At 44.7% G+C, this 27,820-nt stretch overlaps 1 protein-coding gene across 1 annotated transcript in view; it reads right to left on the reverse strand.

Moving 5' to 3' along the window:
• Positions 1-8,774: 8,774 nt before the first annotated feature.
• Positions 8,775-27,820, reverse strand: part of IDO2 (indoleamine 2,3-dioxygenase 2) — a 41,152-nt gene continuing 22,106 nt past the window's right edge. Inside the window, exons 6-10 of the mRNA XM_065899978.1 lie at positions 26,982-27,081; positions 25,578-25,695; positions 16,577-16,628; positions 10,397-10,545; positions 8,775-9,130 (exon numbers count right to left, since the gene is read on the reverse strand). Coding sequence (XP_065756050.1) covers positions 8,775-9,130; positions 10,397-10,545; positions 16,577-16,628; positions 25,578-25,695; positions 26,982-27,081 — 775 coding nt within the window. The remainder of the gene's footprint in view (positions 9,131-10,396; positions 10,546-16,576; positions 16,629-25,577; positions 25,696-26,981; positions 27,082-27,820) is intronic.

Raw genomic sequence — 27,820 nt, forward strand, 5'->3', positions numbered from 1 at the left:
TGTGCATCCGGAGCCTGTGCTCCGCAACGGGAGAGGCCACAACAGCGAAAGGCCCGCGTACGGTTAAAAAAAAAAAAAAAAAAAAGATGCATTTTTCATTTTCACAAAGAACTTTACTGAACACTATATTCACTAACCAAACGAACTTTTTGACCAACCCAATAGATTGCTGGAAACTAAGGAATACAACCCATTTAAGAATTTACTCCTGACTATGAGAACAGGTAGAATTTCTTCCAATCTGAGAGCAGCTATTTTACCGAGGCAGGACCTTTTCCATATCAATGTAGCTGCAAGGTGAAGATAATATTATAGCTTTTAGTGCAGGCTGACTGGCCCGAGGGGAGGAATGAGTTGTCAGTGTGCGGTGATTTCATACTCTGCTCCTATCAGACACTGCCTCTGCTCCCTGTATTTGCCTCTCCCTCCCTTGAAAGTTTACTAGTAATGTTTAATAACTATACTAAAGGCTTTAATCTTATTATACGTCAAATACCTTAGGGAGGAATACTTTCATCCTTTACCAATCTCTTATACAATGAACTGAGTTTTGGACTCCTTTCTGAGGAAAAGTTTGGAGAACCATGAAAGACACAGAGAAAATTAGACTATTTAAGGAAGGTATAATAAAAATATGTCTTGTTGCCTACCTCAACAGGCATTCATGCCTTCTTCCTTTTTTTTAACAGAATCCTATTTTTTGTTAGGTATACAGCAATTCTGCCTCTGTTGTAGCTGGGAAAGCTATGAGATTAAGATATAGTCAACAGAAAGTAAAACATCCATAGAGGACTTTGTGGAAGTCTTCTGAAAAAAGAAATTGTGGGGACTTCCCTGGTGGCGCAGTGGTTGAGAGTCCGCCTGCTGATGCAGGGGACATGGGTTCGTGCCCCGGTCCGGGAAGATCCCACAAGCTGTGGAGCGGCTGGGCCCGTGAGCCATGGCTGCTGAGCCTGCACATCCGGAGCCTGTGCTCTGCAATGGGAGAGGCCACAACAGTGAGAGGCCCGCATACCACACACAAAAAAAAAAAAAAAAAGAAAGAAATTGTCCGTATTTCCCTTTTTCTTCCCATCACCTGGAAGGCAGATATAAAGGCTGGAGCTCCAGCAGCCATATTAAACCATGAGGTGGCAGAAATGTCCTGAGATGTCTGAGTGGAGAGAGAGCAACTTGAATTATTAATGACTGAATGGAACCAGCATTCCATTCCTAGATAATGTTAAAACATGAGAGAGAAATAAACTTCTATTCTTGGGATTTTTTTTTTGATTATATAAAATACAACATGATATAAAAGATGGCGCCAAGATGAGAGTGGACAGCACAGAAAGGGGGGATTAGGAGTGTGGAAGCTAAACTTTCCTACTTACAGCTTAGCCAACCCTGTCAAGCAGTAGGATATTAAATTCCTTCTCCCAGAAAATTAGCTCCCCCTTGCCAACCGGCTTATGAGTCTTTAACTCGGTAAGTACTTGTTCTAGTTTTTCAAAATCTATAGTATCTCCACTTCCCTCAAAGAGTGCTGTAAGGTCTCACAACAACACTGACATGATTTCAGTTATATGTTTTAAAGCTAGATATTTTATGTCATTTAGGATCTAGGAGTAGGATTGGAGAAGGTCTTTTATAGTGAACTTGACAGTAATCAAACAGAGTCAGAAAAATATTTCTCTAAAAAGATGACAATGTAATACCATAGAAATTTCTCAGTTTTCCCCGCGGCCTTCCTCTGGGGCTCTTAGGGCAAAAATTCCCTTCCAGGTGAACAGAAATGAGAGAACAAAAATGAGCAGAGCTTTTCTATGACTCTATGCCTCGGGTTTAAGAAAGCACGTTTCCTTCCACACTGTTCAACTGTGTGTCTAACAGTCCCTGGAAATTCCTAATAGCACCAATCATAGCAGCAAATAGTTACATGGTGTTTGCTCTTTGTAGACACTGGTCCAAATGTTTTATATACAGTATAGTAACTCATATAATCATCATACCCTATAATGTATAAATCATCATCACCCTGAAATTGACTCACAAAGATGTCACAAATACATTGAATGGAGGAACTGGAATTTGTACCCAGGCAAGTGACATAGAAAGGAGGATGTCATGAGGAGATTTCTGTGGGCTTCGTGCTCTGTATCGAAATCTCTAATCCCAAATTTCTTTACTACATGGCTACGGGGCATTTTGCAGCATAGAGTCTACATTGGCTTTTTTCCATTAGCTTCACATCAGAATTAATTCTCTGTTTTAATTTCTGTATTGGAAATTAATGGACAAGGGAGATGATAAATACAGACTCTTTAAGTTTGTTTTCTTTTTATGCTTGTTTTGTATTTTAGAAGAAGGGTGAACGTGGTGACAAGGAGCAGATCGGTTAGATGTCACGTTGTCTGTTGCTTCTCCTGTCTCTGTCCACCCGAAAGTTCCCCTCCAGAGTCTGAATACAATTTCAGTGATTGCCCTGATAGGACACGTTTAAGTGAAGCGTCTATTTGCCTGTGCAGATTTCATCCCTGTGTTCTTACCCCAGTAGGCATTCCACAGGGGTCACACATGGCTCTGCATGCCATGGATCGGGATGGGGGGTGAAGGAGGCAAAGAGGAGAGAAATATGTAATCAGTGATGACATTTTTCTTTTCTTGTAGGCAAAGCCCCAACTAGTCTCTTTCTAAGCCCAAGGCAGTTATTTGGCTTTTCCTGTTTGTAGTATTTATGTGATCTTCCTTTTCAATCCTTAGTTGTGTTATTAATCTTCTTTTCCCAATCCACCAGCATTTAAGCTTCCCTGACAGTAAAGATTCTCATATAACAGTGGTCACTGAGGTAGGAAGAAGAATTCCTCTCCAACTTTCAAAACAATAGGGATTAGAGTTTTCTTTTTGATAAAGGAAACTCTTAAGAAGAGGAATCCAAGTTATCCACAGTTCTACCACCCAGAATATCCCTATTAAAAAATTTACAAATAAATAAAATAAGATTTACTTTTATTTATTATTTTTGGCTGCGTTCAGTCTTCATTGTTGTGCACGGGCTTTCTCTACTTGCGGCGAGCAGGAGCTACTCTTCGTTGCGGTGCGCGGGCTTCTCACTGCGGGGCTTCTCTTGTTGCGGAGCACGGGCTCTAGTTGTGCGGGCTTCAGTAGTTGTGGCTCGTGGGCTCAGTAGTTGTGGCTCGTGGGCTCTAGAGCGCAGGCTCATTAGTTGTGGCGCCCAGACTTAGTTGCTCCGCGGCATGTGGGGTCTTCCCGGACCAGGGCTCGAAACCGTGCCCCTGCATTGGCAGGCAGATTCTTAACCACTGAGCCACCAGGGAAGCCCTGATTTGCTTTTGGACACACAGAGAGCTGTCTGGATGGATTACTGTGGCTCTGTCTGGAGCCATGGCCCTGGGGGATAACCTCTCAAAATTCCCCAAGTCCTACTGTGGAGAAAGAGATAATTCTAAAACATAGGAAAAGCTTTTGTGAGATAGTTGGGAAACCACCCTTGCTCGGGCTGGTGCTGTCTTGCAGGTCGCTGTTGCCCTCTGGTGGTGACAGAGCAGACTTGCAAGCAAAGTTTAAACTTTTCAAGCCTGGGTCAGAGCGAGGCAATCCCCACCCCTGATGTCTGCCAGGGCCTTTGGGGTAAATGGACATCCACATGCCATGTCTACACATATGTAAAAGTGATAAATCAAGATAGCAAATTATTAAAAAAGGTTTCCATCATCCCACCTCGAAAAAGATACTTTCGTAATAAGCCGGGGGCCCATCTTCAAGTTAAAATTCCCAGACCCCTGGGAATCCCATATGAAACCCGGAGGCCTGGAGACAGTGGGTGTCAGGCGTGGCTCACTCTTCCCAGCCCCGCTCTGTTGCACATCTCCAGGAAACGCACCATCGCGCCATGACACCCCAGCCTCCTGGCCAAGCACCATCCCCATCCCTGCTCTGCAAAGAGCCCCTCCTTCCCACGCACTCGCTGTGCGTCCACGGAACCAACAGCACTGACCCCATCAGGACCAAACCCAGGAGAGGACTATGCAGGTTTCAGAGGCAGTCTTGGGACCCCTTGTGCAAGGATTCTGTGTTTCTCGTACCCAGAGCATGATCTAGAAGGTGGCAGTGGTGGAAGTGGTGTGGACTCTTGGGGGCAATTAGGGTGACCTGGCTGGGTTGCCTGCATCTGTCCTGCTCTCAACACTGAAGTTCCATGTCCTGGGAAACCCTTCATCGGGATGTGAAAAGTCCCACTTTTCAATCTTGTGCCCAAAGATTAAAGGAGAAGGGCAAAATGCACACGACAGTCGCCTAAAGAGGAGCTGAAAGTAACACTGTTTTCCACGTCAAACCGATGTGTTGTAGATTATCCCTCTTCTACAGTCGTGGTCACTGATGTTGGCAACTGTGGTCTGTGGTTCACAGCCATAGGTCCCCCACGGATGCTCACTCCGAGGGATGTGCCTTATAATTCCAAGTGTTCACAATCTGTCCAACTTTGCCTGTGGACTGACTATGGTGTCTTCTTTGTATTGAGACAGTAAGAGAGTTTGATTCTTCACAGGGTTTGCAATCATGTTTACTGAACCCTATTGAAAAGTTCAGATAATTAAAGTGAGAATAATTACATATTACTGGTTTAATCAGTCCTACTCTTAACCACTACTATTGCCACAGTTAAGTATATTTTTGACGATGCTTATGTTCAAGAACTCAGTTTCTTAATGTTGCAGGCAAGCAGATGCTACGCTGCAAAAATTAGAGATGGCATTTCAGAAAGCGATGACATCCGACTTCTTTATTAAGTTTACTGTTAAGCGAACAAAGAGAAAAACACTTCTTCCATTAGCAAAGCAAATAGGACATCTGTGCACAAGGAAATGCAACACACAATTTGGTGGGTGAAATTCATTGTCCTGGAAGGAATAATTGGCTTGTGGGTACAGAGAGTTTTCTATCCCAGATCTTAAACTGGATAAGATCTCACAGGCTTTAAACATTTCTTCGCTGTCATAGTTTAGTTTCATTTTGATTTTAACCCTGGTTCGGAAACAACGGAAAGCAAATTACAGATTAACAGTGAGGAAAGGGAAACTCAGTCTGTGAACCTGTCTGTCTTGATATCCTATAAGTTGAGAGACCTTTGCAGATCTTTGCATCCAAGTTTGACCCAAAGGCAGGCCGGGGATCAGGCTGGTGTGGGGCTTGTGAGCCCACAGAGAGAGCATGACATGTTAGCTGTGTTTGTTTTCTTGTAAAATCATTCTGGAGTCTTCAAGTCCTCCCTTTCTTTCAGGCATTGTTGTCGCTCTTTCTTCCGAAAAAGACAAATAAAATTAAGTCTTGCCCCGAATAAACGCATCATTTTGAATGAAACAGTGGCTAATCCCTCATGTCCCTGAGGCCCCGTCTAAATAAAGACACTCATGTTTCAAAAATAAAAATAAAATTGTCCTGACAAAAATAAATAAATAACCAACTTTTGGGGGGGGGGTTACAAAACTTCCTGTAGTCTGAAAGCCTGAATCTTTAAAGTCTCTTAAAAAATGACCACACCCATCCTAGCCAGACAAGGGCACAGGATGGAAAGGACTCAGTGCTTCCTTGTCACCAGCAGTGGTGGGTGGTGGTAGCTGCCAAAGGGAAGTTGAGTCTCGTGTACAAGGCTTAGCACTTGAAGGCCTCGTTCCTCCTCAAGTGAAGATTTGTCCTACGTTCTATTGTTATTAAGAGAAGCAATGGTGACTTCCCTGGTGGTCCAATGGCTAAGACACTGGGCTCCCAAGGCAGGGGGCCCCGGGTTCGATCCCCGGTCAGGGAACGAGATCCCACATGCTGCAACTAAGACCTGGTGCTGCCAAATAAACAAACAAACTAACAAATAAATAAATAAGTGAGGCAATGGTTCCATTCCACGCAGATCACCCAGTGTGGTGGAGCCTTTAGTTGTGACCTAAGTCAGCTTCTTCTAGGTGGTGTTCCTTGCTTCTCCCTAGTGGCTTCTACCCAGTCCACTGCTGCATCCCTCCCTGGCATGTCTTAGAGAATAGCTCTACTTGGTACCATCTTTTACCTCCTTGCCATCGTTACAAAGGAAGATTCTTCTGCTAATACAGAGTGTGGGGAGAGTATGGCGTTAGACACCATAACTTCTCAAGGAAGCTGGAGATGGCTAGGTTTATACAACCGCTTGGCTGGGCCATGATGCCCAGATATTTGGTCAAACACTATTCTGGATGTTTCGGAGGGGGTTTGGGGATGAAATTAACATTTAATTCTGCGGACTTTGAGTAAAGCAGATTGCCCTAACCCTAGGAGGGTAGGCCTCACCCAATCAGACGAAGGCCTGAATAGAACAAAAAGGCTGCTCTTCCCCATGAGAGAGAAGAAATTCTCCAACACTGACCTTCAGACTTGAACCACAGCATTGGCTCTTCCCTGGGTCTTCAGCCTGGGATAGATATAGATGTGGATATAGGTACAGATACAGATATATATGTAGATGTAGGTATAGGTATAGATACAGATACAGATGTAGAAAGAGTTTCTAAGCCTACACTTTTGCCTTTTCTTCGAGCTTGCGTTAACATCCTCACCTCATCATGGTCATGATCAAATCATTTCTACCGTTTGTTATTTTTCCCACTGATACGGATTCCCTTTATCTCTAGAAATCTGGAGTTGGCCCTAGAAATCAAAGCTTGAACGTGAATTAGGAGTTGGTTCTTCGGCAAAGGAGCTCTTTGGTTTGCACTGATTTCATTCTTGCGTAAAGACAGCAAACAAACAAACAAACAAAACATTCTGAAAGCTTTGAAAGACTACACTTTGTTCACTACCGTTTCAGCCCCTTTTAATCTATCTGGTTTTCTAATTATTCAACATTTACTGAAAACCTGCTCAGAGCCAGGCCCTGTGGTCTCTTTGTGTGGACTCGGATCTGTTGAAAGGATACCAGGGAAGAGGAATCTCTGTTAATCCTGTCACCCTCAGGGAAATTTTTTTTTTTTATTATTCATACAAACCTAGATTTAAAACCTAGACTGAACTGGCATGCTTTTTTTTTTTTTTTTTTTTTTTTTGCGGTACGTGGGCCTCTCACTGCTGTGGCCTCTCCCGTTGCGGAGCACAGGCTCCGGACGCGCAGGCTCAGCGGCCATGGCTCACGGGCCCAGCCGCTCCGCGGCATGTGGGATCCTCGCGGACCGGGGCACGAACCCGTGTCCCCTGCATCGGCAGGCGGACTCTCAACCACTGCGCCACCAGGGAAGCCCGAAAAGGCTTTTTGAGTGATGAGAGTCTCGGTCTTCTGAGCTGCAACTCTGACTTAAACGGTAGGCAGAGAGGACCTCATCAGGCCCAGAGTTTCCCTTGGTCCACTCAGACCACATGCTCTTGGCCCCTTCATGCCCACCTCCCCACTTTTTTGGCAAGGCCACGCCCTGGGAGGACAGGGGGCAGTAGGAGCCTTCCTGGCACCCCAAGAAATATACTGGTTCGTGACTTCCCACCAAGGGCCCTGGGCATTGAGGAGAGTCCAGAAACCCCTGCCCCACCCCCCATCGCACTGAAGAGTGGAGATTGTGCCTACACCTCTGGGCAGATGCTCTGAGCCGGTCTGGTAGTCGCTCAACATCCCTGGGGGCTGTGGGAATAAGTCAGTGCTTCTCCAGGTGGCGCGATAGGACCTTGAGGGCTGAGCATCTTTTCTGGCTTAGACAGGATGAGGCATGCTGCGGGCTCCATTAGACCACTACCCACGTAGGGCGGGGGCCTGCTTAGCGGATGCTAACTTGCCCACCAGCCCGATGATCAGGTGCCCCTCCCTGATGCTGTGATATAGATCAGCCCTCCGGAACTTAGAACTAGCCCAGGGACGTGTGTGTGCACAGTGAGGGCAACCCTAAATTAATGGAATTCATCCTAAGATTAACGTTTTCTAGTTTTCTACTGCCAGGCGGAATGAGATCTTGAGATATAAACCAAGTCAATAAAAAGTGACATTTATTTGCACACGACACATGTGGATTTCCCATGTATTCCCATTTCACTCATTTACTTCCAAAGGGTTCATTCATCTTACAAATACAAACTTTCAGCGTAAGGAGAAAGAATCATTCTTCTAAAAAGAAAGAAAGAAACCAAAATAGAAAGTACAAATTTCTGAACTTTGTGGCTAAGCCCCACCCGTTCCCATATCATTAACTTCTCGTTTCCACACTGGTGATTTCAGAGTCTTATCATCAGCTGCCTCTTCCCTTCACATCTCCACTGGAGCATCTCCAAACTTCTGCCCTCAAATTCTGCACACGTGGGGAGAGAGGACTGTAAAATCCCTGCTGTAACCCCTAAGCCAGGACTCAGTATGGGCTGAATAAGTCAGTAAGTGAACCAACGAATGCAGGAATTAAAAAAAAAAATTTTTTTTTTGAGAAATCAGCAAGGTGATCTGTCCACAAGCAGTTTTCTTTGATTTGTGAAATTATGTTGGTTTTCTAGAACAGGGGTACACTCACTCCTCCGTGGGGTTCTGAATGAGGGGCTCTCCAGAGCTGTTTGCTATTACCCAGTGATCAGGGAGGGAAAGACAAGTTCCTGGCCATGAAAATTCTCTCAACATAGGAGAAGATGGTGCTCTGTGCAGCGAGAACATGAACAGGTCTGAGGTCCCTGTCAGATTATTCCAGACAGAACCCTCGTCCTCATTCTCCAGGCCCACCTGCTGTCCAATGAAAGGAGGATAAGGAAAGACCTGTGTGGTTTGCATTGCTGGGGAGAAGGGCAGTCTCTTAGACACTTTGGTGGAGAATCGCCTCTATGGTCTTATCCCTGACACTCTTCAGGAATCTCACGACTGCTGTTCCGCCTGTGCCCCTCTCTTCTAAGGCCTGAGGTGGCCCCGGGAGATGGCTTGTCTTCCTGCCCTTTGCTTTGGGTGCGGCCGTGATGAGGTACTTGGTCACCATGGCGAGGTGGTAGCTGCGCAGGGCTGCCAGGGCCTCCACGCACTGGTTATAGGCTGTCAGAAGCTGGCTGTTTCCAGAGGACAGGATGTGGTCCCTCAGGGAAGGAGCGGAGTGAATTTCTTCTATGAAGGCCCTATGGGAAGGAGGCATGTAATCCCTCATTCTGTGCAGAAAATCAGCTGAAAGAAACAAGGCAGAGCAATGTCATGAAACAAGGCAGAACGATGCCGTAGCTCCATGTGGGAAGGTAAGACAGCCTGTCTGCCTTCCCAGACATCAACACAGCAAACAATGCTGCCGCTCTCCTAACTGCTCATCCTAATGGTGTCTAATCAACTCGGCTGGCTCTTTTGCATACAGACATCAGATCCTCCAAATGTAGATTGGAGATGAGGCAGGAAAAGAAGCAAGCCCATCACAAATAACTAAGATGGAACTAGCTCTACCAGCCAAGGTATAAATATTTATCATCTACCAAATGTGGGCAACATATCTTGCTAGTTACACATGAGGTATATCTACCAATGTAAGGCATGGACCCTTAAATATTCTGCTGAATTTTGTTTCCTGAGTGCTTCGTTGTGGAGGGAGTGCTAAGGAAGAGGAAAGTAATAGAGTTTCTGAGGACAGGAAGATAAAGAACGATCAACTGTTTTAGTAACAGCCTCTTGAAGTCAAATTGTTTAAAAATCAAATCAATAGATATTTATGGGAAATACAGGTAGGCGAGAGATCATTTACAGGAAACCCATTATGGGATTAATATTAGGCATGGTACGTCAACTACTAACCGCATCAAACCAAAATTCCGTGAAAAGTGATCATGGTTCTATAGAACAGACTTTTGTGGATGAGACTGGACCCTATGACACCGAATTCTAGTCATTTATTTTTTCTTAATCCAACTTGTAAACTCTGTACCAGGAAGTGCCCTTTTGCAGGTGTTGAACATTAGGCTTGATGCCGGCAGGTAAGGAAAAGAGCCATTTCAAGCTTGTAAAATGGCAGAACCCCTCTTCTGGTCTACGTAGCCTTGGCTTGCGGCCGCACCATTTTTATGGAATGGGCTTCACGGGAGGAGCCCATCCCCATCCCCAGCTGCATCCAGACCTGGCGACATAGTATCACAGCCCTGGATCTGCATCTCTCTCCCCAACTCTACAGAAGCAAGCTACTGCCTAAGGACCCAAACAAAATTACAGGGAACAGCTGGAAACATAGGAATGTTTTAAGATTTGGAAATAAAACCCAATATTCAGCTGAGCTCTGATACTGATTGGCTTGACAGTCCCAGAGGGCAGGTGCACAGTCTCCTGGTTGATCTGGAGAAGTATAGACTTCCTGAGAGTTTCATTTACTTACTTGGACATATCAGTTGATAAAAACACCACTGTTCTTCCTCCCTGTTAAGGAAAAAACAAGAAAAAGAAAAACGTCCGACTTACCGCTTTCCTTGCTGTGACGAACACCCAAGAATTCATCAAAGGCATGCAACACTGTGCTCTGGGCAGCGCTCGCGCCGGAGTAATGCAGGGGCTCTTTGGAGACGCCTTCATACAACAACCCCGCAGGCATTGCTGGGTTATCCTTCCAGCTAGGCAAGAGTAAAAGTCAGAGAGAAGAAGTGGGTGCTAGGAGTTAAGAGTATATTTTCTGATATGGAAACAGAGATTGAGCGAGAAAGTGAACACAATTTCAATGGCAACTTTAGGGCAAGAGGCTGGATATCTTTGTAGGACGTGTACTTAAGCATTATCTTGACCCGACTTCCTAACAGGCCAGCCCTTCTCTTTGCTCATATAAAGGACTGTTCCAGAGAAGTAAAAGATATTTAGAGAGAAATCATTGGCATTGGTCCTATGACATGTTTTTGGAAAAATTCAATTATAAAGATGACGTCAGTGCTGATCAACAGGAATCATTAACATAGGGGATCTGGAACAATCTTCACTCCCTCTGCTAATCTCAACCTTGATGACCTTGATGCCCGTAACTCCACAAGTAGAGTTTTGAAAATACATGCGCGTGCACATACCCACACACACACACACCCCCCCCAAACACCGACACAGACACACAAATATGCATACAAATATACACACACATCTTTTCCCTTCCCTAAAAGTTATAGCTATAACAGTTTTCACATTAAACTTCAGTTCTAAATACTACCTAACTTCATGGGAATGCCTTTATCAGATAGTTTGTTGATGGCAGGTGTTAATAATAAGGGTAGCAGCAAAGAGAACACAATACAGCCATGCAGATCACCAGAATCTACAGTCAAGGACAGGAGGAAGGACCGGAATTCAGGCTCAGATTAAATGGTTTCTCCTTCCTTCTCTCTCCTCTCTTCTCTTCTTTTCTCTCCTCTTCTGTCGCCCTGATTCCACGTCTTCATCTTTTTGTCCTTGACTCCCCCTCTTCCTGAGGATCCAAGCCACTTTACTCAGATCGCTGTCTGACTTTTTATAGGGTCTTGAACCGTCACAGAGTGTATGTGGGTGATTCCACAATGAGACAGTCGGCAGCGCCAAGAACACACCACATCTGCCCTTACGATGCTTTACAGTTTACGTATCACATTCACATCCATTTTCTCGTTTGTCCTCTTTGGAGTAGATCAAGGCAGGCATTTTAAAATCCATTTTACAGATAAAGAAATAAAGACTCAAGGCACTAAGTCTCTAGGACCACGTTGTTAGAGAGAGAGGGAAACAGAACTTGACCCCCAAACTTGTCATTTTCTAGTTTCACTTCCCAAGACCACCCACGGGTAAATTGCTACTTTTACTAAAGAACAGAATCGTTTCCTTTTATTGCCGGGAACCCTGTTGTTAACGGTTTTAAATAACAGGCTTATGTTGATGTCTCTCCTTCTTCCTGTAATTCTACAAGTCATTCTGCTGGAGAGAAGGGAAACACACACATCTCGCACACACAAAAGCCGCAGACAGACTGCTCAACTCGCATCCATGACCTTTTCCAAATACTTTCCTGAGGTAGGAAATGCTATTGTTTTCTTTGGGGGCTGTTTGGCGTTGCCTGTTCTGTGGTTTCACTGGATGAATATCGTAGTGGCCTTTGCAGTTGTAGCAATATCACTATGGAAAGAGATGACACATGCACAGCAGGGCAGGCGACAAGTCGGAGGAAACCAGGGAGGATTCTGAGTCTAAGATCACAGCCTGCTGTAGCTCTTAGGAGAGAGCGCTCTATCTTAAGCAGATATGGAATGGAATCTCAGCTTTGATACTTAGTAACTCTGAGCCTTGGGTGAGTTAATTAACTTCCTGGAGCGTCAGTTTCCTCATCCCAGTAATATTAGTATCTACCTTACTGGGTTGTGAGAACTAATTAAAATAATACCTGGTCCTATTGTATAGGACCTGTGCCTGAAAACTATCAAGCATTTGATAAATATTAGCCCTTTTATCATATTATTCACAGTGAATTTTAACCTCTGCTCCCTCCTTTTGTAACTTTGTACAAACCCTTCTGAGTCTCAGTTCTCCTGACTTGTACCTACTTCCTGAAGCTGCTGGAAGAAACAAGTGGATTCCACAAAGGTCTACTGACTCCGCAGAGTTCAGGACACTGGTCCAATAAAATTTCTAAGCAACATTTTATGGGGCAGAAATATTGAAGACCAGACCACTATTGTGTGGTAAGTGGACCAAACACGATGGCTGTACTGGTTCAGATTTTTTCTCTGTAATCCTGTTGATGGTCTCATATAGTCACTTTGGTCTCCTTCTCTCGTTCCTTCCCTTCACGACCACTTCTAAGTGCTGGACACTCTCAGGACTCATTCCTTGGGCTTCTCACTACTCTCACTTCCCAAGTGATCTCACCTAAGTCTCCTGGATTTCAAAGCCAACTATATTAGGATTACTGACGAATGTGCACCTGGACCTGGATCTCTGCCCTATATTCCAGAGACGTGTATTCAACTGCCTACTAGACATCTCCATGGGAGGGGACACATCCCAAACTGACCTCTCGATTCCCCCTTCCTTTGGCCAGACCTGCCCCTCCCATGTCTCCACCTTCAGAGAAAGGAAAATGGCAGCTCCATTCTTTCCATGGATCCGGCCACACACCTCGAGTCCTCTCTGAAGGACCTCATTCTCTTTCATTCTACGTGCAATCCAAGAGCAGATAACTTCAGTCCACATCCAGAACTGCCTGTTTCTCAAGGCCTCTTCTGCTCCTGCCTAAGTCCAGGCCACCACCCTGGACTGTAGTCCAGAGTTTCTTAGGTGCGTTCCTCGGTCCGTTCTATTCCCCACTCAGAAGACAGCGTGGCGATTTGCGAGTTCACACAGCTCGTGTCATTCTGCTCAAAACTTGCCTGTGGTGCTCACCCCACTCAGAAAAGGAGCCAACGAGCCTCTACGTGATCTGGTCGCCCCACCGCTTGTATTTCTCCTTCTCCCCACGTTTACTCCGTGCGAGCGCTGCTGGGCTCGGTGCAGCTCTTCCTCCAAAAGCGCTTCCACCCCAGGGTCATTATGATGCTTGTTCCTTTCAGGCAGAGCAGGTACCTGGGTGGTTTGCTACTCTTCCTCACCTCCTTCACATATCTGCTTAAGCATCCTTTAGAAACGTGGCATTCGCAGATCACAATAAACAAATAAGGACTTCGGCTACCACCCCTCACACTCCATAATGCTCTGTTATCCTAAAGTTTCCTGTATCTCTTCTGGTTGTAACACATCGAGTATGGTATTGCCTTTGTTATATTTATTTATTCATTATCTGTCTCCCGTGATTAAGCTGTAAGCTCCACAGAAATGAAGTTGCTCTTTTTACTGCTCCATCCCCAGCACCTAGAACTGTGCCTGGCATTTTGTCAGCCCTCGCTAAATATTTGGTCAATGAGTGAATGAAAACATAGCACTCTATAATTAGGTATTATCTACGTAGAATATGTAAATCCAAGTGTATTTGTTGAAAGGACCTGGTCAGCTTAAAAGAAGATGATAGAGAAAAAAAGAGCATGAAAGTCAAAAAAATAAAAAATAAAAGGAAGGCATCTACTTTCAAAACCCATATTCTCCAACTATGATGAGATTAATATGAGGAAGAAAAATTGGGTTTCTCTGAATAGCCCAAGGATTGCTCCCATGCATTCTCAGGCCCAAACTGCTGTTTGTGAAGAAAAGGAATTAGTTTCCTTACAAATCTCTGTAGGCAAGTTTATTTTTAACATTTCTTGTAGCATATTTCTAGCAAACCCCAGAAAAGGGGAAGTTTAAACAGAAAAAAAAAAGAAAGGAAAAGAGATGACTTTTATCCATAGGGGCTAACTTCCCTGAGAAATTTGACGTGAGTGAGAAATAAACGGACTATGTTTCATCTACAGATGGAATTTCTTAATGCTCCTAAATAAAAATGTTTTTTAAAAAAGTCAACAAAAATAATGAGTCAAGCATAAGACAAATCAAGAACACAGGAGCAGATTTAGACTTTTCAAGACAACCCTACTGGGAACTCTCAACAATCCAGATGCTTCTGGCCACCAACACATTTAGGATTGGCTACTGGCCACTTAGTTTAGCTACGTGGGAAATGATTTTGAGGATCAGAAATAGAAAAGAGGCCTTTATGTAGATCACAGATAAAATGCATCACTGACTCAGAACTTATCTTAGTGAAAATGAAGTCACCCTTTGGTATCCATTTAACTATGATAGATGGAATTCTAAAAATGTTGTCCCAAGATTCCCATTCTAACTCCTAGAACTATTAATATGATAAGACAGCATGCCTGTCGATATGATATGTCATAAGGCAAGGCAAAAGGGACCTTGAAGGTGTAATTAAGGTCACTAATGAGAGACCTTAACATAGGCAGTTATCCTGGATTATCTAGGGGAGCTTAATCTAATGACACAAGACCTTAAAAGCAGGGAGTTTTCTCTGGCTGATGACAGGAGATCTCTGAGAGATCTGAATTACCAGAAGGATTGGAAATATCATTGCTGACTTGGAAAGGATACTGGAGGCTTCTAGAAGCTGACAGCAGATTCTGCCAGGAAAGAATGAGAGACCTCAGTTCCCAACCCACAAAGAGCTGGTTCTACCAAAGACCTGAATGAGCTTGGAAGTGAATTCTCCCCCAGATTCTCCAGATAAGAGCTCAAGCCCAGCAGATCCTGACTTCAGCCTTTTGAGACCCTAAACAGAGAACCAAGCCAAGCTCACCCAGACTTGTGACCTACAGGAATGTGAGGTAATAAATGAGCCTTGCTAAGTTGTGGTAATTTGTTATGGAACAGTGTCAACTAACCCAAACTCAGAGAGCAAACTGAAGCACAAGGAGATTTTCCAGAATTAGGTCTTCCTAAAACGCAGTCTATTTAAAACGTTCTGGGAAAATGGCCCTTTTGTTCTCCCCTCTAATCCTACCAAAGCCTAGCTGCATGCTTTGCTTAATATTTGTTGCTAGAATCTCTATTTTACGATCAGATCTTTGTATTGACCCTGACTACATGCAAAAGATACAGAGAGCAAAAAGAGTTCTACAGGATGAATAATCCCTTTGTCGGGGTTTCAGGAGTGAAGGGTACATAGGAAGGTGTAAATTGTGAGATATGCTCTCAATTCCATTCCTTTGCTCTTCTCCTTTCCTTCTCTTTTCCCCATAAACCAGGTACCTGTTACTCTCAAGTTATTCTCTAGAAACTTTGCTTCCACTCACTATCCCTACAATGAGGGGTCCCCACCCAGGCTGGCCTCCCCTGAGAATGTCTCACACTACAGACCTACCCAATCGAGAGAAAATACTTAATACACATGGTCACTCCCTTCGTGCACCCATGGAATATACCACTAAATCTACGGATGAATCAGTACACCTATTGATGTTGGAATTCGGCATGACTCTTGCTACATCCAGACACAGCTTCGTATTCTTCCTACCAACAGCGTTTCAGGCAGGTCCTAGTTATCAAGATGGTGCTCTAGATGATGTCTATTTTCACCTCTTCCATCCATCACCTCCACCTTTCACTCTTCACCATTAAAACAAAAACAAAAACTTAGTTTCTCTCAGTTAATGTGAATAGCAAAGCAATCTCATTAAAACATGTCACGTTATGACAAATGTATTTAAAATAAGACATGTATCTAAGAGTAGAGTTCTCTATCTGGAGAAATTGCAGGCCAGGTGACCAAAGAAGAACACCAGAAATATGAAAAACTGTCTTTGTTGTAGCTATTCCAAGAATGTTAGAAGGAAGCTTTTAAGCTACTGCCTATGCCTCCACCTGCCTGCATAACAGGCAGGAGAAAAGATACACATAATCGAGCTTTGTGGGTGGCACACTGGGCTGTGTTCCCCTCTGTCATCCAGTGGTTTTCTAAGGTGAGTACATTGAATCGAAAGTGATGGCCTCAGGACAATTACTCTAAACTTAAATATCCAATCCTTCAGTGTCATTTGTCATGCAAATGGTACCCCATTTCTTTTATCCGGGAATGGATCCAGGTGATTCCTTTGTTAGCAAGGGTTACTTGGTGTGTTTCTTCCTCCGGGAAGCGTCTGTCTGTTTCTCCCCTCATAAATCTGGGAAAGGCTACAGATGCCTCACGCAGGAAAAGAGTTGAACTGTACTTACCCAGAGAAGAAGATCCGAATGACTGCGTAAAATATGTCTGGATCCACATAATCTAGAGGAGCGATCAAAATGTGAACTTTACTACAGGCAAAAAAAAAGCAATTGGTTCCACATGCACGGGCTCTGCTGCTCTCCCAGGACACCCCCTCTATCTGATCCGCACAGAAACCTGGAGGGAACACAGCGGCAGGAGGGGGAGGAATGTTCCCTTCTGTCGCCCCCCCTCGCTGGCGCTGACGGGAGGGTTAAACGGTTCCAAATGCTGCCTTTTTCTATTTGTGGTCACGTCCCTCTTCCGCACTTAACAACAATCACCAAAAAGACAGGTCAAGGCCATCTTTAAAAAATTAGTATTTTAAACAGACAGAGGGAATGAAAGAATGTGGGAAGCAGAAGAGAGAAAGAATCTGCTCTCTTCAAGGCTTTCAGAAGAGAGGACCACTGAACCCCTGCGTGCATTTCTGTGTAGTCAACAAAGGGCAGAGAGTGGAGGATCCCCGGCTCAGGCTCTGCCACACTTGGTCGGACACAGGCTCACTCATCAGTCCATGCAGCTCGTTGTGTGTGTGTGTGTTGTTGTTGTTTCCGTTTTGGGGGGGTTTTCTTTTGACGGCGCCACATGTGGGACCTCAGCTCCCCAACCAGGGATCCAACCCATGGCCTCTGCGTTGGAAGCACCTAATCTTAACCACAGGGAAGTCTCTATGCTGCTCATTTTGAATCTAAGCCAATGCGTGGGGATCACTGATCCCACTAGCTTATTAACTTGTGTGTGTAAAGAAGCACGTCCTCACATTTGCACCGACTTTCTTTTCATCCCCTTTTGAACGTTATTCTCTCTTCGTCTCACAATGGGGCCCCTCTGGGAGCTGACATATTTCTCTCATCCAGATTCCTGTCTATGTCTCTTTGTTTCGGAGAAAAAAAGAAACATCTTTTTGATGAGACCTAAGTAATGGCATCTCTATACCATCAATTTACCTTTTCCACCATCACACCTGATCTCTGGTCTTCCATCTCTGTCTTCTCTGAAGCCCCCTGGGCTCAGGTAACTCACATCTCCCATCAGCCTCAGGGCTTCCCAGGGCCTCTGAGGGCTGTCACATCCTCCCTGCTCATTTGCGACACCATCCCATGTGCTGGACTTTTCTCTGGGCCCTATTTCTGGGCCTTTCCCATTTGGTGCTCTGTTCCCACAAATACGCTAAGTACTATGTACAAATTTTTGCTGAAGCAGTAATGACTGGAGATAATTTAATGTTTTGCCCAACTTATCATATTTAAGGAGGAAAATCCAAATGATTACTTCAGTAAATGTGAGATAATTTTTTCTTTTTTTTTTTTTTTTTGGCTGTACCACATGGCTTGCAGAATCTTAGTTCCCCGATCAGGAACTGAATCCAGGCCCTCGGCAGTGAAAGCGCAGAGTCCTAACCACTGGACTGCCAGGGAATTCCCAAATGTGAGATAAGTTTGATGTAAAATTTTCAATAGATATAAAAAAATCCACTCATGATTAAGACAAACAAAAAATTTTAGCTAATTAGGAATAAGAGGGAACATCCTTAAACTGATAAGAGGAATCCACAGAAAGCCTCCAGTGCATGTTATACTTAACGTTGAAATATTAAAAATGTCGGACAAAACCAAGTATCAGCACGCCCATTCAACACTGTGTTAGGCATCCCCTCGCCTGAAGAATAAGAATAAAAATTGAAAGAAAAAAGTTATGAGTATTTAAATGAAAAAGCAAAACAATGTTATTCTCAAATAATATGATTTCTACATAGAAAACCTAGATAATCAACAGATCATCATTAGAATTAATAAGAGTGTTTATCAAAGTGCTAGATTCAAGGTTCACACTAAATATCAATTTCATTCTATAAACCAAGAACAAACAGGAATTAGTTCAGTCAAAAGATGCCATAGTGGCTAGAAACAAAAATATAAAGTAACTATGAATAAAGCAGAATATATCTAAATCTCTTACGTTGAAATAAGTCAAAGTAATTTAAGAAAATGTGTCTTTGTTAATGGACAAGAAAACTCAGTATCAATATCCAGGAAAATAAATGTATCTAAAGAAGAGTTTTTTGTTTTGTTTTGTTTATTTTGTTTTTATTGTATATTCAAATATTTAATGTAATTACTGATATATTTGGGTTATATATACACTTTTATTTATTTTGTCTTTGTCTCCTATTCTCTGTTCCCTTTTTTCTTCTTTTTTGACTTTCATGAAAATAATGTTTTAAATTATTTTATTTCCCCCCTTATTATCATTAGTTTCCCCCTCTTAATGCTATTCTTTTAGTAGTCATTCTTGAGATTACAACAGATATCTTTGATTCAATAGATCTACGAAATTTAGTACTTTTACCACTTCCCAATCAATACAAGGTCTGTAGAATACTTTATCCTATTTAACCCCTTTGCCTTTTGTGCTATTGTTATCATTTATTTTATTTCTACGTACATTTTAAACCTACATTATTATTGCTGTATAAATTCAATAATCATTTGAATTTAACCACATAGTTACCATCTCTTGCTCTTCATTCTGTCCTGTATTTCTGTGCTTACATCTGGAATCTTTGTACTTTTGCCCGAAGAACTCAATTGAATATTTATTTTAGTGTGGGTCCTTTGTCAATAAGTTTTCAGAGTTTTTATTTGCCTGAAAATATCTTTGTTTTAATTTCAAATTTGAAAGATATTTTGGCTAGGTGTGTAATGCCAAATTGGAAGTTATTTTCTTTCTGCACTTCGGTGGTATCATTCCATTTTCTTGGTTTCTTTTTTTCTGTTGACAAGTCTTCTTATTTCTTTAAAGAAGAGTTTTCTATCTGGATAAATTTCAGGCCATGTGGGAAGAGAAGAACACCCAGCAATATGAAGACATGATTCCGAGAGCACGTTAATGTCTTTACATTAGTCTCCACCTGTCCATCTGCCCTGATCAGAGGACAGAAGGACCAGATAGAATATCAAAATCAGGTAATTTTTCTCCAAATTAATATACAGATTTAATGCCATTGGAGCAAAATTCTTAACAGAATTTTTTTATTGGGATTTGACAAGCTGATTCGAAGTTTATATGAAAAGCAAAGGGTCAAAGACAGGACGCGCGCCCCTGGAGAAGAGAAAAGTGAGGGGGCTTTTCTCTACCTGAAAATGAGAAATACTATGAAGCTATGGTTCATTTAAGACAGATGGTTTTTGTGTGGGGAAAGACAAACAGACAATGCAACGGAATAGGGAGCCTGGAAAGAGATCCAATCATTTAAGAAAATCTGATGTAAGACAGTGTTAATATTGTAGGTTAGTGATTATTCACAGAAGGGAAATTGAATTTATTTCCTATGTCATACTGTATAGAGATAATAATTATATGTGTATTAAGGGGTGAAAGGTGAAAGACAAACAACATCAACTACAGAAAAAAATGTAGAAAAATACATCTATGACCTCTGATTATGAAATTATATCTTATGCCACACTTCCTGAAAATAAACTGTTACAAAAGAAACTATAAATACTTTGACTATATTTAAATGAAGAACTTCTGCTTTCACAAGGCAGAATGAGACAAACCACAACACTTGCAATCCATAACTAACAAAGATCACCCTCCAGAGTATACCCAAAAACGTATTAAAGGCAATGAGTAAAAGATAAAAGACATTTCCAAAAATAAGGAAAGCCATGCATTTCACAAATCAGGGACACACGCGATGAGCACGCAGGAGCACAGGCCCTTCCACCCCCATCCCAGACACACAGACAGTTAACTCATTAGAAAACAGGGAGATGCAAGAGTGACATCATCAGCATGGCAGAATAAGAGTTTTCGACTGTCTTCCTCCCAAAGAACATTGCTTTAGACAGTCACCCGTGGATAAGACAGCCTTTGTGGAAGTCCAGGAGTCCAGCAAAACTTTCCAGAACACCACTGGAGCAAAAAAAAAAAAAAATCTAAGAGTGGATGCACTGAAGAGGGTAAGAAGAATATTTCACTTTACCCACATCACCCCTTCCCCAGGGCAGCACAGCACAGGGCCAAGAGAGACCTTCTTGGCACACTCCTGAGGGTGGCAAGAGTGAGCCTTTGCAGATAGGTAGTGAGCAAGTACAGCGGGACTCTGTGGGATTGGGAGAAAGCAAACACACTTGAGAGTTTAGCACTGCCCTAGGGGAAGCAAAGGAAGAATGTCAGCTCCTGGCCTGGCTTTACAGGATCAAAAGAAGGCATGCACGACGATGAGTACTAGAAATTCTGCCACAAGAGGGAGCAAAAAGACTGGAGCAGGTGTATCCATAGACAGTGTGAACAAGCCTCAGAATCCCTACCGGGGCTGATGGAAGGTATTTCTCTCCCTAAACCAGGTAGAGAACATCTATTAACGTGGGGCTGGTGAGGGACAAGAGCCACATAAAAACTCTTGCTTCTGGATCTGATGTGTGTACACTTGGGCTGAGAAGGGCAGTTCCTGAAAGCCAGTGCCATTATCCTCCAGGGAGTATAGAAGACCCAAGAAGACACCTGAGTTACGTCTCCCCTGCTTCCTTCCCTGTGTCTTCCTAGAGGAGTGGAAAAATGGCCCCATGGACTGCAGTTTCTGCCCCGATGGCCAAGCCCAGGTGCACTTAGTGGATGGGGCTAGATGTCTTCCAAAGTTGCTGTTGTTATTATTCAGAAAAACACAAAACACTTTGGTCAAGTATCTTGTTCTTGTAAATCTAAGTGACTCTCAAGAAAAATACAATGTCTGCTTTTGATTAGTTCACTCTCATCTCATTCTATCATAAGCATGATTTTTGTTTTGCTTGGAAAACCTAAGGAAACTTGCTTTTTCAACTTTTCAGGGGTAGGGATGTAGGTTTTATACTGAGAAGTGGCCTTTAAACAAAACAAAACTCAGCAAATCCTTGCTTTGGGTCAGTACTAAAGCCACAGACCCAGAATCACTGCAGTATTTTCATATGACATCATTAATGTCCATTATGGTCAGCCTACCCAGAAAGGTAAGGCAGTCAATGCTCCATTACTGGCACCCAAAACAAAGCACTGTAGGTGCATAACTGAAATATACATCTGATGGACCTGACCACCAAACTATCTTTTTTGGGTAATTCCCACTTTTTTTTTTTTTGCGGTACGCGGACCTCTCACTGCTGTGGCTTCTCCCGTTGCGGAGCACAGCCGTCTGCCGATGCAGGGGACGCGGGTTCGTGCCCCGGTCCGGGGGGATCCCACATGTCGCGGAGCGGCTGGGCCCGTGAGCCATGGCCGCTGAGCCTGTGTGTCCGGAGCCTGTGCTCCGCAACGGGAGAGGCCACAGCGGTGAGAGGCCCGCGTACCAAAAAAAAAAAAAAAAAAAAAAAAATTTAGTTCCTCAATCACACCGTCCATATATAGCAAGTGTTCAGTGGCCGCCTGTGGCTGGAGGTTACCGTATTGGACTGTGCCAGGAGGGCAATGGGAGGGTTTTAAGAGTCAAAGTGATGCAACCGATCTGCACTCCTAAAAGTTGATTCAGGCTTCTGTGAAGAGCATGGATTCGACTAGGTAAAGGACAGATGAGAGAAAGGATTGAGAAGGCCACTGCAGGAGTGCTGGCGGGAGATATGATAGCCAGGTGCAGAGGAAGTGATGGTGGAAACACAGGGAAAGGAAGAGATGCCAACAGTACTCCAGAAAGAGACTTCCCTTTGTTGTAATGGAATGTTGTTTTACTTGGACCTATCCTTCCCCTGACAAAAACAACAAAAAGCTGGGTAAATGTGAAAACATCCTAAAGGCCATCAAAGAGCTCAAAAGACAGCAAGGAACCACGGAGCAAACATTGCAAGGGAAAGCAGAAACCCAGGGAGGTAGAAAACAAGACCAGCAGAGATAGCTTTCCCTGAAATCACTTGCCCATCCGGGCTCGCCAGGGCTCTGGTTTAGTGGCTTCTCTGTACGACGGGAGCCCTGGTCCCAGCTTTGGTGAGGAATTTTACACCAGACTCTCCTCATATTATCCACAGAGCCCCAAATGCCTATACTCACAACCTCCGAGTGAACCAGGGCCCCGCCGTACCCCCGTTTGCCACAGGAGATAGAATTAGAACTAACTTTGGCACCAAGCCAAAGAGGATTAAAAAAAAAATCTGTCCCTGAAAAGTCGTGACCTTTCCTTTTGCACATTTTCAGCCCAGGTTCAGTTGTCGGGTCCTTACTTGTTCAACATGATTTAAGATGATCCAGAATTTTAGAGTTCCAAAGAACCAGGAAGAACCAAATACAAATATTTCTCTCTCCTAGTCCCAAAAGCCTGCCTACAGATGACGTTTCAAAGACAATGAACATTACAAGGTGAAAACAAAATCAAGCATAGAAAAAAACATGGCAACCACTGTGAGGACTGAAAAAGAAAGAGAAGGTTAAAAAACAAGAAGGAAACAGAAACCAGTTTCAAATAGTAGAACAACCACATCTTTAGGCGTGACTTTGAAAATTCCTGGAAAGGAGGGTTTATACAGGAAGGGAGTACACAATTCGTGCTAAAGTTTGGCTCCGAAAGAAGAATGGTTGGGTAAGCTCCATCTGCGGGAGGACAGCAGTGCAGCTGGGCTCTATGTATCAGGCAGAAGAAATTCAACAACCATAAACCACAATCAATCACTAACAAATCCGTGTGATTCCTTACACCTTGCAGTTTTTATTGTTCATTACCATTTTTTTTTTTTTTAATTGCGGTACGCAGGCCTCTCACCGTTGTGGCCTCTGCCGCTGCGGAGCACGGGCTCCGGACGCGCAAGCTCAGCGGCCATGGCTCACGGGCCCAGCCGCTCCGCGGCATGTGGGATCCTCCCGGACCGGGGCACGGACCCGTGTCCCCTGCATCGGCAGGCGGACTCTCAACCACTGCGCCACCAGGGAAGACTGTTATCATTTTTATAATTTTACTTTTCTGGTTACTGTGGCTGCATAACAAACCACTCCAAACTCGGTGGCACAGCATAACCATTGTATTACACTCGTGGACTCAGGGCAGGAATCAGGGCGAGACGCAGTAGAGATGGCCTGTCTCTGCTTCTCAGTGGTTGAGTCCTCCGCTGAGGAAATGGAAGAGTGAGGATGCCTGGAAAGTGGGAACTTAGACTCATCTGAGGGCTTATTCGCCCCTGTGCTGGGTGCTAACTGGAGCGCCTACAGTTGGCCTCCCTGTGTGGTTTGACATCTTCATTCACAGCCATGGTGGCCACAGAGTAGATGGAATTTTTACATGGTGGCTCAGTATACAGGGTGGCAGCTGCAACACTTTTTCTAGCCTTGTCTGGGAAGTCACGCTGTGTCACTTCCGCTGAGTTCTACTGATCGCGAGCATGTCACAAGCCCGCCTACGTCACGAGCCAGGACACGGGCTTTGATGAGAGGAATACCCGGGCCACATTGTGAAGGAGCCCTGAGGATGGACGGTTGTGTTGTGGCCATTTTTGAAAACGGCAGGCTGATACATTCATCTATTTCACTGCAGTGACTAGTAGTGAAACCTTTAAAATACATGATGTCGGGCTTCCCTGGTGGCGCAGTGGTTGACAGTCTGCCTGCCGATGCAGGGGACACGGGTTCGTGCCCCGCTCCGGGAAGATCCCACGTGCCGCGGAGCGGCTGGGCCCGTGAGCCATGGCCGCTGAGCCTGCGCGTCCGGAGCCCGTGCTCCGCAACGGGAGAGGCCACAGCAGTGAGAGGCCCGCGTACCGCAAATAAATAAATAAAATAAAATACATGATGTCTGTGTGGGAAAATTTGCCTTTGGGGGACACAAGGGAAATCACCCCCTCGCCTGCCCAGGCCATCAGACCTCCTGTAGAGGATGATCAAGAAAGCATCAGGGTTGGCCTGGGCTGAATACGTGACTTTGAAAATGAGTGCTAGGGAAGCATGTGAGAGCCAGACAGGGCTGTGCCACCTTACTGGGACACGCCCCCGGACAGGGTGGAGGGCCTCCTGTGACCTTCCAAACCACTCACTGCTGCTTATTCCTACGATCTGAAGACCCTGCAACGCGCCGCTAGCGGTCTTCACATCCTGAGTAAAAATCGCAGGGCATCTTGCAAAACTAAAATCCATCTCACTGAGCTGGGAGAGCTTGTTTGGCAGGAGACCTACTGATGTGATCGGGAGGAATTTACAATTAAAAATCAGGGAAATGGGGAGATGTGAGTCAAACGTGTAAAACAGCGGCCTTGAATGGAAAGAATACATAACCCTGTGACTTCAGATGGGCTTCCCAGACAGTCTGGGGTGACAAATAAATCTATCCTTTGAATGAAAAGTCATAAAGCTGAGTACCATCCGGTCTCCGGCTCCCTCCCTCCTGCCCTGTTTCCTACAAACACTCTCTTTTTCCAGAATCTGTTTTGTTTTCCAGTGAAGAAGGACTTAGGGAAACTGTTACTTAGATGCTTTTCCCTTGTTAAACAGATCACGCCCATTTTCCCCCTTAAATTTTTGAGATTCTTCTGCTAGGGGAAGTTGAAGAGCTACCCAGACATTGGAGAGGAAGGCAGTTGCCAGAATAATATGTAACCAGTTGCAGCAAGGGTGGGCCCCTTAAGTGGCCACACTTGTGGTAACCCAGGCCTGCACTGGTCACAGAGGAGGGCTGAAGAAGCCAAGGTCAGTCATGTCCTCCGGTACCAAGGTCACTGCTGGATAAAGCAGGTACAAGCCATGTTGTGTGCCCTTCCCCTCCTCCCAGGCTTCGTGCAAGACCTCAACACACAAAGAAATACATGACGGCCGAAGAGAGGAAATTAGCCTAATCACATGAAAATAGAAAGACTATACCAGGAGAATATCCCTGCCAACTGAGAGATCATTTTCCAATAGTATGAGCGGCAGTTACCTAAAACAAAGCTAGCACATCAGTGCCATCTCATGGACGTTGCCAACCTCCAGGCCCTTTCTCCCCCGCAAGCGATCCCTCAGCCTTCAGGAGCCCCTTACCGTGCATTTGTCCCAAGGCTCTGGTGATGTCCTGAATGGAAAGCCTCAGTTGCTGCAGGGCTTGGAGCAGGGAGTCTGGGCTGGGCAGCAAGACGGCATTCACCGCCTGAACAAGGGCCTGGGGATGAGATTCAGTCTCACAATGCATTAGCATTCACCGAAGGCCCATTGAGATGCAGTGAGCCTCAGAGATCGGGGAATCCAGGAAGGGCAGCCCTCTGCCTGCTGGACTGTGTGACAGGGCTCCCCAGGGAGTGCTCCTAAACTACATTTGGCCATGAGGTCCTTCTCAAAGGAGAATCTTCCTGGTCACCTCCCAGATGGACCTGGTTAGGTCTTTCTGGATCTTTCCACTGGCTGATACTTCGTGTGCTTCTCAGGGGCCTCACTCTGTCATTTTCCTCCTTTCTGCTTCTTGAGTTATTACACATAATACTCCTGCGTCTTGACTCCTGCGTCTTGACTCAGGACGGCCTCACCCCTGAGCTCTGTCTTACAGAAAATCAGAATTGTGGAGCCCTCAGCTCAGACCCCCCTTCATTAGCAGTCTCGACCTTATCTGAGCTATATTTGGAAGACCAGTATTTTGTTCTGTATCTTTCCATGGAATAAACACACGGATGAGAAGTAAAGTGACCACTTCTGAGAGTGCAAGAGGGAGCTATAACAATTGTAGCCCAATCTGGTCACCCTACAGTAGGTACAGTAGGCACCCAAAATATGCTTACCAGGGAAGGTGGTGAGGAAGGACAGAAATCTAACTTCAATATCTTCAGGCAGGGGGCATGGATTCTCTGGCAGACACCTGACCTTTCTGGGACCCGCCTGACCTCTAAAGGAATTCAAGTTTACAACCCCCAGGGCTAGGTAATCTCAAGGATGGTTCATTTTAACTCAGAGCCCTTGCGTGGTAGTTCCAGGCATCAGCATCTCTCTGTCTCTCTCTCTGCTTAATTCCTTTACATGACTCAGGTGTTAACTTTCAGACCTGTCATTTCCCTCGGAAAGCTTTGCCCGACCCTTCAAGTCTGAATTAGGTTTTAGACGTCTTTTCATGAAACACGGCACTTTTTTTCATGTTACTCCCTACATCATGGCACCCTCCTCCACTGGATCCTGAGCCTCTGTGGAAGCCAGAGCAATGTCTGTCTTATTCCCCCAGATCTCCCATTGCCTAGAACAATGCTTGTTTGTTGATGGGCAAACGGTCAACTGCATGTTTTACAGTAGTTGAGGAAAGGTAGATACCTCTGTGGTCCAGAACTTAAATCTCTTTGCTCAACTAACCAAGTAAGATGAGGCCTGTATTGATGAATTCACTGCAGGGAAGGGGCCTGGGTGGGAAGCAAAGCTCAGACTGACTTTTCATGCAGAAAAAAAAAAGTTCTGTGAGTGGGAAGATACCTTAATCCCGGGTACAGCTGCTTTCTCCACCAAAACAGTCACCAGTATAAAACCACGCAGGCTTTCTCCCCCTGGGAATAAGACAATGGGGTCCAAGTTCCTTGGAAGGGACATGACCACGTGGTTAGAAAGGTCTGGACACAGTGAGTACGCACGGCCCAGCGGTGGCCTCGAGTCAGGTAACTGCTATAGTCCAAGGTGGAACCAGAGTTGATGCTCTCCTCTCCACAGGGCAGCCCGAGGATGGGCCTCTTCCCTCCAGCAACATTCAGGTAGGAAAGAGACAGATCTGCTCCAGCCCAAGTTCACCTGAGGACTCCCAAGCTAGCATGGCCCGGATGGTCCCAGACCATCCCCCCCACCCCCCACCCCCGCCCCTGCTGTAGAACTGCTAAAGCACGAGGGGACAAGTAGGGCTGATTCTTCACAGGGCCAGTCCGGGGCCCATCACACCCTTCCCGTTAGGAGCACAGTGTCTTAATGCTGCAGTGACCACAGGCAACAGCTAATTCCATGCTCCTTTCTTACAGACAGAAAACTATGGCCCAAAGAAGCAAAATCGCTTCCCCAGTTGCAATCCAGCTGCTTAGTCACTGGGCCTGGTCCAGAGCAGTTTCATAGCTCAGGCTAGTGCTCTCTCTCATTAGTCATTTCCCGCCCCCCCAAATTCTCTATTATAATAGTGAAAGCTGAAGACTGTTAGAGGAATCTTTCTTCAATGATCTGTTATCACACGGATTCAAATAGCCCAGAGGCGGATCCAGTCTACAAAACATAAAACTTCATTCCATAAGTCACTCCTGCCTCTAAAACATGAGAAGACATGAAAACCAAACACA

This window comes from Phocoena phocoena, chromosome 21 (assembly GCF_963924675.1).
Source record: "Phocoena phocoena chromosome 21, mPhoPho1.1, whole genome shotgun sequence".
Classification (NCBI taxonomy): Eukaryota; Metazoa; Chordata; class Mammalia; order Artiodactyla; family Phocoenidae; genus Phocoena; species Phocoena phocoena.